The sequence below is a fragment of the Aureococcus anophagefferens genome (genome assembly GCF_000186865.1).
Source record: "Aureococcus anophagefferens unplaced genomic scaffold AURANscaffold_5, whole genome shotgun sequence".
Lineage (NCBI taxonomy): Eukaryota > Pelagophyceae > Pelagomonadales > Pelagomonadaceae > Aureococcus > Aureococcus anophagefferens.
The window spans coordinates 1,532,685-1,545,682 of NW_008705565.1; the positions used below are offsets into that span (position 1 = coordinate 1,532,685).

The 12,998-nt window shown below is 73.8% G+C and overlaps 1 protein-coding gene across 1 annotated transcript in view; it reads left to right on the forward strand.

Annotated features, from left to right (window-relative positions):
- Nucleotides 1–12,240, forward strand: part of AURANDRAFT_62666 (hypothetical protein) — a gene marked incomplete at both ends in the record, with an annotated part of 18,646 nt that extends 6,406 nt beyond the window's left edge. Inside the window, 7 exons of the mRNA XM_009036695.1 lie at nt 8–1,134; nt 1,334–4,058; nt 6,717–6,729; nt 7,043–8,291; nt 9,349–10,489; nt 10,583–10,705; nt 11,256–12,240. Coding sequence (XP_009034943.1) covers nt 8–1,134; nt 1,334–4,058; nt 6,717–6,729; nt 7,043–8,291; nt 9,349–10,489; nt 10,583–10,705; nt 11,256–12,240 — 7,363 coding nt within the window. The remainder of the gene's footprint in view (nt 1–7; nt 1,135–1,333; nt 4,059–6,716; nt 6,730–7,042; nt 8,292–9,348; nt 10,490–10,582; nt 10,706–11,255) is intronic.
- Nucleotides 12,241–12,998: the final 758 nt, after the last annotated feature.

Genomic DNA, 12,998 nt, shown 5'->3' on the forward strand with positions numbered 1-12,998 from the left:
GGCCGAGCGGCGCCGCGGCGACGGCCCTGGCGGCGCACCTCGCGCGGGTCTGCGATCTCGACCTCGCGGGCGCCGCGGCGCCCGCGGCGCCGGCGCCCGTCGCGCGCGGGCCCGAGCGCGACGACGCGCTCCACGCGCTGTCGGCGCTCTGCGACGTCGACAGCGGCGCCTTCTTCGCCGTCGCCGAGGCGGCGCTGCGGCTCCACGGCGACCCGGAGGCCGGCGACGACCTCCGGGACCCGGAGTCCGTCGCCGCGCGCCTCGAGGCCGCGGACGTCGTCCGCGCGCCGCACGCGCTGCCGCCGCCGGCGCCCCAGGGCCTCGCGCCGCGCGACGACGGCGCCCTGCGCCCGACGTCCGGGCCGTCGCCGCCGGGCCCGCCGCCGCCGGGCCGCGCGCTCCAGGCGCCGCCGCCGACGCAGTTCGTGTCGCCGCGCGCCGCGGCGTCCGCGGCGGGCGGCGCGCCCGCGGCGACGGCGACGACGACGGTCGTCGCCATCCCGCCGCGGCGCGGCGACGAGGGGCTGGCGGGGTTGGAGAATCTCGGGTGCACGTGCTACCTCAACTCGACGCTCCAACTTTTGGTGTCCGTGCGGTCGTTCCGCGCGGCGGCCTTCGCGCTCGACGCGAAGCAGCAGGGCCTCGCCCGCGAGCTCCAGTTACTCGTGACGCGGCTCCAGATGCGCGACGCGTCGACCGTGAGCCGGCGCGACTTCTGCGCCCACTTCAAGAACTGGGACGACGAGCCCGTCGACGTCCGCGTGCAGCAGGACGCGTCCGAGTTCCTCTCGAATTTATTTACCCAGGTCGAGCGCCTCGCGCTGGCGCCGGGCGACGGCGCCGTCGCCGCGCCGGAGGCGGAGGAGGCCGCGCCGACGGCGGCGTCGCGCCTCGAGCGGGCCTTCGGGGGCGTCTTCGCGCACGAGTTGGTTTCCGTACGCGACCCCGCGGGCAACTCGAGCCGCCGCGACGAGCCCTTCTACATGCTGAGCGTCCAGGTCAAGGACCGGCGGCGTTTGGAGGACGCCCTCGAGGCCTTCGTGAGCCCGGAGCTCGTGGACTACTCGTGGCGCGACGGCGGGCGCCGCGAGAAGACGTCGAAGCGCGCGTCGATCAAGCGCTGCCCGAACCTGTGTGGAAATCAAATCTTCAACCCGACTTCAATGTGCGCGTATGCGACCGTTTCGACGCGAGGTTTTCTGCTGTGCTTCGAGAAATTGACGAGAACAATCGATTCGTCCAAAAATCAGCCAAATCGACTTCGACTTGACCGAGCTAGAGATTTCTGAAGTTTGGCCCCGACGTCCCAGCTCACTGGTTGATTTCCACGCAGGCCCGAACCACCTGCTGCTCCACCTCAAGCGCTTCGAGTTCGACCTGACGACGCTGAGCCAGCGCAAGATCAACTCGCGCTTCGAGTTCCCGGCGGTGCTGGACCTGGCGCCCTACGTCTGGCGCGGCGACGCGCAGCGGACGCCGTCGCGGCCCGACGCGGCGGCCGCCGCGGCGCCGCCGCCGCTGGACCTCGGCGCGCCGGCGGTGAAGCGCGGCGACGAGGGCTACGACAGCGACGCCGACGACGCGGACCGCGACGCGCGCGACCGCGACCGCGTGGGCCGGGGCGAGCCCGTGCTCTACGACCTCGGCGGCGTCGTCGTCCACAGCGGCAACTGCAACTCGGGCCACTACTACAGCTTCGTCCGCGAGCAGGGCGGCGACTGGTTCGAGTTCAACGACGCCCACGTCGCGCCCTTCGACGCGCGGGACCTCGGCGCCGAGTGCTTTGGGGGCGCGGAGCCGCGCGCGCCGGCGGCGCGCGGCGGCGGCCTCGACGAGCTCCGGCCGTTCGCGAACGGCGGGCCCCAGCTCCAGCGCGAGCGCACGCGCAACGCCTTCCTGCTGGTCTACCACCGGCGGGGCTCGAAGCAGGCGCCGGAGGCCGCGGCGGCGCGCCGCGACGGCGACGGCGGCGCACCGCGGCGCCGCGAGAGGCGCTGGGACGGCCTCGTGCCGCCGCCGCGGACCGCGCTCGACCGCATGAACCGCGAGAACGCGGCCCTGCGCCGCGCGCGGGCGGCCTTCGACGAGGGCGCCGTCGCTTTTGCGGCGCGGCTCGTCGTCCACGGCCTGCGGCCGAGCCCGTTCGACGACGCCGCGCGCGACGCGCGCGCCGCGGTCGCCGCCGCGCGGCTCGGCGGCGTCCTCTGCGTGCGCACGCTCGCGCGCGCGCGCACGGACGAGTCCGCGGCCCTGCTGGCGCGCTGCGCGTCGGCCCTGGCGACGGCGCTCGCCGGCGGCGGCGAAAACGCGCGCGCGGCGGCGCGCGCGGTGCTCGGCGACCTCCGGGCCGCGGCGCCGGGCCTCGACCGCGCGCTGCGCCGGGCCGCGGCGCACCCCGACGACGCCGCGCGGGAGTCGCTCTGCGGCGTCTTCGCCGCCGCGCTCGCCGCGTTGGAAGGCGAGCCGGAGTTCGCGGACGCGGGCGGCGCGCTCGTCCGCGCCGCGCGCGAGACGCCGCCGCCGGCGCCGCGGCGCCGCGGCGCGGACTACGAGCGCTGCGCGGCGCGCGCCGCCTGCGACGTCCTCGCGCTCGTCTGCCGGTCTTCGGCCGGCGCGGGCGCGGCGCTCGCGCGGCTCGAGGTGGGGGACGAGTCCGGGCTCGAAGCCACCAGGACCGCCGTCGACGCGATCGCCGCGGGCGTCGCCGAGGCCGCGGGCGACGACCCCTTCCGCACGGGCGCCGACGACGGCAAGGTTTCCGTGCCGTCGGCCCACTCGTTGCGCAAGCTCCTCGACGCGGCGCCGTTCCTCGGCGGGGCCTTCGCGCCCAAGGCGGAAGCGCTCGCGCTGCTGCTGGAGCGCGCGGCGCCCGACGACGCGAAAAAGGCCCTCGACGCGCTGACGGGCGCGCAGGTCGCGGCTTTAGCCTACGGCGCCGCGTCGCTGCTGGACCGGGGGCGGCACAGCCGCCGGGGCTCGGACGAGCAGCGGCGGCGGTCCGCGGCCGCGCGGTCGGTGCTCGAGGCCGTCGTCGCGAACGACGCGCCGCGGAGCGACGTCGTGTTAGCCGCCCTCGCGGCGTCCTTGGAGCGCGCGGGCACGGCGCGGCCCGACGAGTCGAGCGACAGCGACGACGGCCGGGGCCCGCCGGGCGCGGAGCCACCGCCCCGCTACTACGGCGCGGGCCGCGCCTTACGGCGCGCGTGGCGCGCGCTCGGCGTCGTCCTGCGCGTCGACGACGGGCTGCGCCACTGGCGCGCGACGAAGGGCCTCGGCCGCGCCGTCGCCGTCGCGGAGCACGCCTTCGAGCGCGGCGCCAAGGAGGGCAAGGTCCGCGCGGCCGTCGAGGAGCTGCTCAAGCTGTGCAAGCGCGACGCGAAGGCGCGCGACTGGGCGCGGACCCACGCCCACGCCTGCGCCTGGCTCGAGACCTGGGCGTCGGGCCACGGCCCGCCGCCGGACCGGCCCGACGCCGCGCGCGGCGCGGGCGCGCTCTCGGGCTTCCACCGCGCGGCCGGCGGCGCCGCGGCGGCCCGGCGGCCCGGCGACGCGGCGCCGGGGCCCGACGGCGAGTGCGACGGCGACGCGCCGTCCTTCTCCGGCGCGGCCCTGGGCGCCTTCGGCGCCGTCGCGAGCGCCGCGCGCGCGCTCGCGTCCCACCGCGCGACGCCGCCGCCGCCGGACGACGGGCCGCCGCGCGACGACGGCGCCGCCGCGCCGCCGCCGCCGCCGCCGCCGCCGGCCTACCACGACGCCCGCCCGCCCGCCGCCGCCGCGGCGCCGCGGCGCCGCGCGAAGCAGCCGGACCTGCTCCACCGCGTGCGGACGCTCGCGAAACCGTCGAAGGGCGCGCCCGAGCCCTTCGACGCGCTCGCGCCCTACGACTCCGACGACGACCCCAACGTCCTCGTCGGCCGCCGCGTCGAGGTCCGCTGGGCCGGCGGCACCTTCTACTCCGGCGTCATCAGCAACTTCGACGACCTCGGCCACCACGTCTGCTACGACGACGGCGACTCGCGCGTCTACTCCGACATCCTCGCGAAGACGTTCCGGCTCCTGTGATAAGGCGGCTTTTGGGATCCTGTTCGCACGAGGGATGTTACTTCAGTCGGAGTAGTAGTAGGCGCCGGCGGGGTCCGCCCGCGGCGGGAGCGCGGCGGGCGGGGCCTCGGCCTTCTGCTTGCCGCCCTTGCCCTTGCCCTGGAAGCCGAGGAAGCGCGCGACCTCGGGCTTGGAGCGGAAGATGCGGCCCGAGACGGGGTCGATGAAGATCGTGTCGCCGCGGTTGTTCTTGGCGACGCCCCAGTCCGCGACGAGGTCCCGCGCGCCGCCCTTGGCGACGATGTAGTTCGCGAGGCCCGCCATGGCGTGGGCCTTGTTCCGGTGCTCCGGGTACTCGGCGCCGCGGATCGTCGGCGCCAGCGCGAGCTCGCGGCCCGGGATCGCGCGCGGCGCCGGCGGCGCGGGGCCGTCGCGCGCGTCGCTCGCGGCCGCGGCGAGCGCGAGGAGGAGCAGCGCCTCCGCCGGCTCCTCGGCCTTGGGGTCCCAGAGGGGCGCGCGGCGCTCCTCCTCCTCGTCGTCGTCGTCGGGGAAGTTGCACTTGGCGTGCTCGCCGAGCTGCCGCGCGCGGCGGTCGTAGGCCCGGGCCGCCGCGACCTCGTCCTCGAAGGTCCCGAGGTTGTCGCGCGTGCCCGCGTGCGTGATGTGGACCTGCCACTTGTCGCGGAACTTGGCGACGCCCCGGTACCGCGAGCTCTGCGCGGCCGTCGTCGGCACCGGCGGCGGCGACGCGTCGTCGGGGAAGTTGCACCAGGCTTCCTCGCCGAAGAAGCGCGCGCGCGCGTCGTAGGCGCGCGCCGCGTCCTCCTCGACGTCGAAGCACCCGATGTGCTCCCTGTTCGAGGCGCCGCCCTTTTGGATCGTCGCGATATACTTGCCGCCCGCGTACTTGACGCCGCGGTAGCGGCTCTTCGTCGGCTCGGACTCGCGGAGGCGCTTCTCGGGCGTGAACTCCTCGTCGTCGTCGTCGCTCGGGACGCCCCCGTAGCCCTCGGCGGCGGCGGCGGCCTTCGCCGCGCGCTGCCGCTTCTCGCGGCCGACGTCTCCGCCGTCGATCGGATCGGCGACGACGTTGACGGAGCGCTTCATGAGGGGCGACGGCGGCAACGCCGTAGGCAGCGGGGGCGCGGCGGGGATCGCGGAGGGCATGTTCGGCTCGCGAGACTCGACCATAGCTTCTTCACTTCCTCCTCGCTCGCCGTAGGAATCGCGACGCGGCGCCTGCGGGAGTTCAGAGAGGTGAGAGATGGTGTCACGGGGTGGGCATCGAGGCGGCGGCACGTCGAAGCGATAACACGCGGCCCCGCACCGGCGAAACGGTGCGGGGGCCGGGGGACCGCCGGCTCGCGCGGCGCGCGATTCGAACGGACGAGTTCCGAAGGAGGCGGGCGCGTCGCGACCACGCGGCGGCGCCGAGGGCCCGGCCGCGCGGCGCCAGCGCCGGGGCGCCATCGGGGCGGGCCGCGCAGCTGCGGCGCCCCCCCCGCCCCCCTCGGGCCCAACGCGGCCAAACTGACAATTGGGATCCGAAAACCACCCCCGTGACATCGCCTCTCGCCCTTCGCGTTCCGCGCGTCCCCCGCGCGTGGCCCAAAGGAACTCGAGACACCGTGCGCGCGCCTTTTTGCGTGCGCGTGGTTGACGTTGGGGCTCTAAAGAGAGACCAACTAGAGCCTCGCTCACGGGTTGTGAGTTTTGGTGAGCGATAACACAACCGGCTCCGCCGCGTGGCGGGGCGTGAAATCCACAGCCCGGAGGGGTCCGGGCGCTCATCCCGGCTCACAGGAGTACTAGGGCTCCTCACTTAGGATCGACGTTCCTAATCCAAAATCGGAAGCGGCGGCCTCGTCTCCAGCAAAGGAGGGGCCAGGGTAGCATCGAATCGTGCGCGCCTATTCACGCATTGCCCTACGGGTTTCGAAGCGCCTCGAAGAGCTGCATCTGGGCGGCCGCGTTCTTCTCGAAAAGCTCGTTCTGGGAATCCTGGTTCTTCTCAGCGGCTCCGCGCTGCGCACCGACGCTGTCCGAAATCGTAATCCTCATGGCTTCGAAACAAGCCATGACAGCTTCTTTCTTTTCAGTTGCTATGTGGTTGGCTGTTCCCGCAAGGACGGTCGAGGTGTGCTTCGCGTGTGCGAACAAGTTTGCTCGCTCACTGGCTCCGGCGTCGTATTCGAGTGGCTCGGCGACTTGCGCCTCTGCTTCCGAAGGGTTCAGGGGCCGTTCGTCTAAGAGCCCGTCGAGGCCGAAGCCGTGTCTTGCGACGTCCAGCTGAATCTTGGCGTGAAAATTATGGGCAGCGGACATAGCATCTTGGGTGTGCATGGTCGTGTCCCGTATGGCATCCGAAATGCATTCAGTCACACGGCTGATTGTTGCGCACGATGCTACAGCCAGCTCCCTCAACATTTTACTCGTAGCGAGTGTAGCCGCGCTCTTCTCGCGTATGCACGATTTGAAATTGCTGTGGACTGCTTCGCTAACCGCTTCGAGCATTTTGCATTCGTTGACGAACAGCTGCGGGGTCGCCGGCTGCGCCGGGAAGGTCGGCGGCTGCGCCGCGACCGGCTGCTGCTGCTGCGCCGGCTCGGCCGCTGCCCTCGGGGCGTCGCAGCGCAGGGCCGTGATCTGATTTTTGACATTGAGACTAATTTCAGCCATGGAATCGATGTGCTCCTTCGCCGCCAAGGTGACCGCCTCCTCCGTGCTCGCTTCAACCTCCCACGTACAGCGCATCGCCGTCAAATCAGGCAGCAGCTCTGGAGGAATCTTGCCGTCGTGCAGGGAGCGGTGGGCATCGAGCAGGACAGCCGTGTGGTCGATCGAGGTCTGAATCGCCTTCTGCAGCGCTGCCTGGTCCATGTTAGGTCAACCGGCACGCGGCGAAGGCAATGCGATGGGGTCGGCGGGCTGCCGTAGATCGTAGCACAGGTGATGCAACCAGGGTCAAGATGCCGAGATGTTGAACAAGCAGAGCATGGAGGCCTGGCGCATGTCCGTCCATGCCATGGCGGAGTATGGCGCGACGACGGACTGGAAAGCGCTCGCCGCCGTCGACGCCGGGGTCGCGTCCGTCGCGAACGCGAGCGGCGGCGTGGACTGGTCGCTGCCGGGCGCGCGCTACGCCGTCGCGCGCGCGCTGCTGCGGCGCGACTTTTGCGTCGCCTACGAGGCGTCGCCGCGGCACCTCGTGCCGTGCGTGCCGAACCGGCTCCGCTACCTGGCGTGGGTCGCGGCCGTCGCGGGCGACGACGGGTCGCGCGCGCTGCGCGCCGTCGACGTCGGCGCCGGCGCGTCGTGCGTGCTCGCGCTCCTCGCGGCGCGGTGCCGCGGCTGGCGCGTCGTCGCGTCCGAGGTCGACGCGGCGGCCGCGGCCGAGGCGCGCGCGAACGTGGCCCGGAACGCGGCCTGGGGCGCCGCGGACCGCGTCCGCGTCGTCGTCGTCGACGGCGCCGCGGCGCCCGTGTCCGCGGCGCTGGCCGCCGCCGGCGGCGACGACGCCTACGACGTCGCACTGACGAACCCGCCGTGGTTCGAGTCGGAGGAGGCGCGCGCCGCGGCCGCGGGCGGCGCGACGCGCGCCGACGGCGTGACGGCGGCCGCGACGGCGTCCGAGGCCGTGCACGAGGGCGGCGGCGAGGTCGCGTTCCTGCGGGCCATGGTCGCGGACTCCGTCGCGCTCGGCGGGCGCGTCCGGTGGCACAGCGCGCTCCTCGGCCGCCGCGCGTCGCTCAAGCGCGCGCTCGCGGACCTACGCGCCGAGCCGCGGGTCCTCGACGTGCGGACGACGCGCTTCACGCTCGGCCAGACGACGCGCTGGGCCGTGGCCTGGACGACGTGCGCGGCGCCCGGGGCCGCGCCCGCGGGCGACAAGGTCTTCGGGGCCAAGAAGGCGCGGAAGCGGGCCGAGAGCCGCGCGCCGCGGGTCCTGCGCGTCCCCGCGGCCTGCGACGCCGCCGAGCTCCGCGACCGCGTCGCCGCGTTCCTCGCGTTCCACAGCCCCGCCGCGGCCGTCGCCGACGCGGCAGCGGACGACGACCTCTTCGCCGTCCGCGCGGCGGGGCCCGGCCTCGACGTGACCGTTTCCGCGACGTCGCAGGCCGCGGGCTTCGCGCTCCGCGTCGCCGCCGCGGACGCGACGCCGACGGACGCGATCACGCGGCTCTGCGACGCGCTCCCCGGCGAGGTCGCGCGGACGAATCGGCGCTGGCGGCGCAAGCTTAACGCGAAGGGTCCTTAAATTTGAGGACCCCCTGAGGCGCTGCGAGGGCGAATCGACGATGGCGGCGCAAGCTTAGCTCGAAGGGTCCTTAAATTTGAGGACCTCCTGGAGGCGCGTCATGTCGGCCTTGGACCGGACCGGGTCGCTCGCGCCCGCGGCGTCCAAAATCGACACGGCGAAGTCCACGAGGACCGTGGGGAAGTTGTGCTCGACGAAGTAGGGCAGGCGGCTCGCCCAAAAGTTGCGCCAGGTGCCGAGCGTCGCGACGGGCTTGTCGGCGTAGGACGCGTCGTCGCGGCCCGCGGCCATGCGCGCGGCCGCGAGCTCGATGGCGCGCGGCGTGCCGGACAGCCGCTTCGCGGCCTCGCGCGCGAAGAGCGCCGTGTCGACGCCCTCGCGTTCGAGCATGGCCGCGTTCGCGGCAAACGCGACGTAGTTGACGAATGCGAGGTCGACGACGGCGTAGTCGAGGGCCCGCGAGCTGCCGACGCGGCCGCAGAAGACGACGTCGCCCAGCGCGTCGAGCGCCGCCTTGTTCCGCGTGACGGGGTCCTCGCCGGCGTCGGACGCGAGGAAGAGCTGGCCCGTGCCGCTCTCGACGGAGGCCGGCGGACCGCAGTAGGCGCCGTCGACGTAGGTCGCGGCGCCGAGGCACTCGGCGACGACGTCGCGGACCTTGTGGCCGTCGGCCGGCGATCCGCTCGTGATGTTGGCGAAGGCGAAGTCCGCGCCGCAGTCGAGCCCCGCGCAGCCGCCGAGCACGTCCTCGACGCTCTGCGTGTCCGAGAGCACGGCCAGCGCGAGGCCGCCGTCGGCGACGCAGGCCAGGGCCTCGCGCGCCGAGGATTTGACGCTCACGAGCGCCGACTCGGCCGCGAGCGCCTGGCCTTTGGCCTCCGTGCGGTTCCACACCGCAACCTCGTAGTTGAGCGCGACGAGCCGCCGCACGGCGGCCGCGCCCATCTTTCCGAGACCGAGGACAGCGATTTTAGGCTGAGCAGCGGCCATTGCGAACGCAGCCCTGTGGTAAATTGAAGTGCAATGAAGCGTTGCTTGAACCCGGGCAGCCCCGCACGGCACGATGATGCGCGCGCTGCTCGTCGTCGTCGTCGCGGCGCGCGCGAACATGCTCTCCGAGATGACGAGCTTCCTCGACTCGGCCGTCGTGCCCGACGGCGCGCCGTCGTCGCCGGGCGTGTCCGTCGTGCGCAAGCAGCCGCCCGCGGCCGCGCCGCCGCCGCCGGCCGCCGCCGCGCCGCGCGCGAGGACCAGAGCCACCTCCACGTCCGAAGCCAAGAAGACGCGCGTCGTCTTCGTCAAGACGTACAAGACCGGGTCGACGACGGTGTCCGAGTTCCTCGCGGCCGTCGGCTACGACCTCGGCCTGCACGCGCTGCACCCGCGCGACGGCGGCAACTTCCGCGCGGGCGAGCTCGCGCGGCGGGGCGCCGCGGGCGAGCGCTACCACCTGAGCTACCGGCACCCGACGCCGCGCCTCGACGTCGCGAGCCTCGGCGCGCTCGTGCCCGACGCGTACTGGTGCACCATCATGCGCGAGCCCGTGAGCCGCTTCGTGTCGACGATGCTCTTCGTGAAGCGCGTCGGCGAGCGCTACGGCAACTCGCCGCCGAAGCTCGTCGCGGCGATCCAGGCGCGGAAGCACGACGACGGCGAGGCGAACACGTTCTGCAACAACGTCGCCTGGGTGCTTTTAGGCGACGCGCGGAGCCTCGCGTACGGAATCTCGGACGACGACGCGGCCGCGGCGACGGCGCGCGTCCGCGCGGATTTGGACGGGCGGCGCGTCGACGTGCTCATGCAGAAGGACATGGCCGCGTCGCTGGCCCTCGTCGCGACGCGCATGGGCTGGGACCTGGAGACGCTCCACGCGCGCGTCGGCGCGGCGCGCGCGACCAAAAAAACCCGCGCCGCGCCCAAGTGCGCCGACGACGCCTGCCGGCGGGCCGTCCTCTCCTGCAACGCCGTCGACGACGCCCTTTATAGCCACTACGAGGCCGCCTTCGACGCCGAGGTCGCGCGGCTGCGCGGCGACGCGGCGTTCGCGAGGAACCGCGCGGCGCTCGACGGGCCGCCGCCGTCGCGGCCGCCGCCCTTCGCCGCGAAGTACCCGATCAACTGCCAGCAGCCCAACACGGGGCCGCCCGAGCGCAAGCGCTGGAAGCTCCTCAACTCGTGCGGCGGCGCCGAGTAATCTTACCAGGGGTGGGGCTCGCCCTCGTACGTGAGGAACGCGCCGTCCGCCGGCGCGCCCGCCGCGAGGGAGGCGACGACTTTCCGCAGGCCGGCGACGCTCGCCTCGACGGTGACGGGCGCCGACGCCCCGCCCATGTCCGTGGCGACCCAGCCCGGGTGCACGACGCAGGACGCGACGCCGAGCTCGCGCCAGCCTTTGACGGACTCGCGGTAGCAGTCGTTCATGAGGCACTTGGACTTGCCGTAGGCGTCGCGCGGCGTGTGCCCGCCGTTGACCTTGTCTTCGCCGCCGCCGAACTTGACGCGCGACCCGAGCTGCGAGCTCAGGAGCACGACCTTCGCGCCGGCGCCGGCCGTCGGCACGAGGCAGTCCGTGATCGTGAACGGCGCGAGGCTGTTGACGCGGACCATCTCCCCCCGGTCGGCGCACTTGATGCCCGCGCTGTGGACGAGCACGTCCCAGGGACCCACGGCCTCCGCCAGCGCCTCCGCGTGGGCGCGCCTCAAAACGTCGAGCTGGTGCCAGCGCACGTCGAGGCCCTCGGCCGCGGTTGGTATTGTTGTTCGGTAAGTAGCATGAACGAGCGCGCCCGTCGCGGCGACCTGGCGCACGAACTCGAGGCCGATGCCTCTCGAGGCGCCGACGATGATCCAGACGGGCCGATGGGCAGCGTCCATGCTTGCCATGCGTATGATTGACGCGAGTTGAAGGTTTGGGTGAAGTTTGGTTGCACTGTCAAGCGCAGCACATGGGTGCCAGAAGTCAGGCCGGAATCGTCGTCTGGCTGCTCTCGCGATGCGTCCATTCCTTCGGCCTGTTCGACCGCCGCGGGTCGCATTCGATAACATCGCTGCGCTACGGCGGGCCGCGCTTGACCAAGACGACGGTGCGCTGCAACGGAGGAGCGGCAGCAACCACCGATGACGACAGGGACGGCGCAGCGCGAGCCTACGTCGCAACGTCCGCCGGCGTCGCGGCGGTCATGAGCTTCCAGGCCGGATCGCTGGCGGCGCGCGGCTGCGGATCGGTCACGGCGCTCTCCTGCGGCGTCGTCGCGGCCGCGGCCACCGGCGCGCTCGCGGCCCGGTCGCCGTCCGAGGCGCGAGGGAAGCTCCCGGCGGTCCCGTTCGTCGCGCAGGCGCTGCTCGGGGCGGTCCTGCCGCACCTCGCCTTCTTCGCCATCCCGCGCGCGGGCCTCAGCGTGGCCAACTGCCTGATGTTCACGATGCCTCTGTGGACCGCGCTCTTCGCGAGCCTCGCGTCCGCGACGTTCACGCGAAGAGACGCGGCCGCGTCGGCGACGTGCCTGGCCGGCGTCGTGCTCGTCGCGCGGCCCTGGGCGGCCGCCCGCGGTTCGTTGGCCGGCTGCGCGGCCGCGCTCGCCTTCGGGATTTGCGGCGGAGCGCTCAACGTCCTCGTCCAACGAACGTCGCTGAAGGACGCGAGCCCAGACCTGCTGACGTGCTCGCAGATGGCCGTGACCGCCCTCCTCGGCCTCTGGAGCGTCGACGCGGGGCTCATCCGCGGCTTCCTTCCGGGCCTCGCGGCGCTCGGTGTGCTGATGGCCCTGCAGGCGTCGTTGAGAACGCGGGGCCTCCAGCTGACGCGCTCTCCGGCCGTCGCGACGCTTTTGTACTCGGAGATCCTCTGGTGCTTCCTGCTGGACATCGCCTTCCTCGGCGCGCGGCCGGCCGCGCTCCAGGTTCTCGGCGCGGCCCTCATCGTCGGCGGCGCGGTCGTCTAGCTAAGAGTCCGATTTAAAACTCCCCGTCCACCCCACGGCCCCTCCGGTCCCGCTCCATCCCCAGCAGGCCGTCGCCGAGCTCGCTGAGCATGTCGCTGAGCTTGGCCTTCTCGCGGTGCGCGGCTTTCACCTCGTCCTTGAGGCGCTCGATCTCGGCGTCGCGCGCGCGGAGGATGCGGCGGACCTTGGCGTCGAGCGCGTCGAGCTCCGCGTCGAGCTTCGCCTGCCACGACGCGCGCTCGGCCTCGTGGGCGACGCGGTCCGCGTCGCGCGTCTTCGCCAGCGCGTCGAGCTCGCGGCGGGCCGCGTCGCGGGCGACGAGGGCCGCGTCGCGCGCGTCGTCCGCCGCGGCGACGTCGCGCGCGCGCTCCGCGCCCGCGACGACCGCGGCCCGGAGCCGCGCGGCCTCGGCGTCGGCGTCCGCGAGGCGCTCCTCGAGGGCCCGGCGCTTGTGCGCCTCGGCCTCGCGGAGGGCGTCGCGGGCCGCGTCGGCCTCGACCCTGGCGGCCTTTGCGGCGGCGGCGACGGCGTCGCCGCACGCGGCCTCGAGGCGCGCGGCCTTCTCGCGCGCCGCCGCGGCGTCGAGGGCGGCGCTCGACGCGCCTTGGGCCGCGCGGGCCTCGGCCGCGGCGAGCTCCGTGGCCGCGCGGTCCCGCTCGCGCGCGACGGCGGCGTCGCGGTCGAGGCGCGCGGCCTCGGCGAAGCCGCGCGCGCGCCGCTCCGCGGCGGCGCGGCGGTGCTCGAGCGCCGCGGCGTCG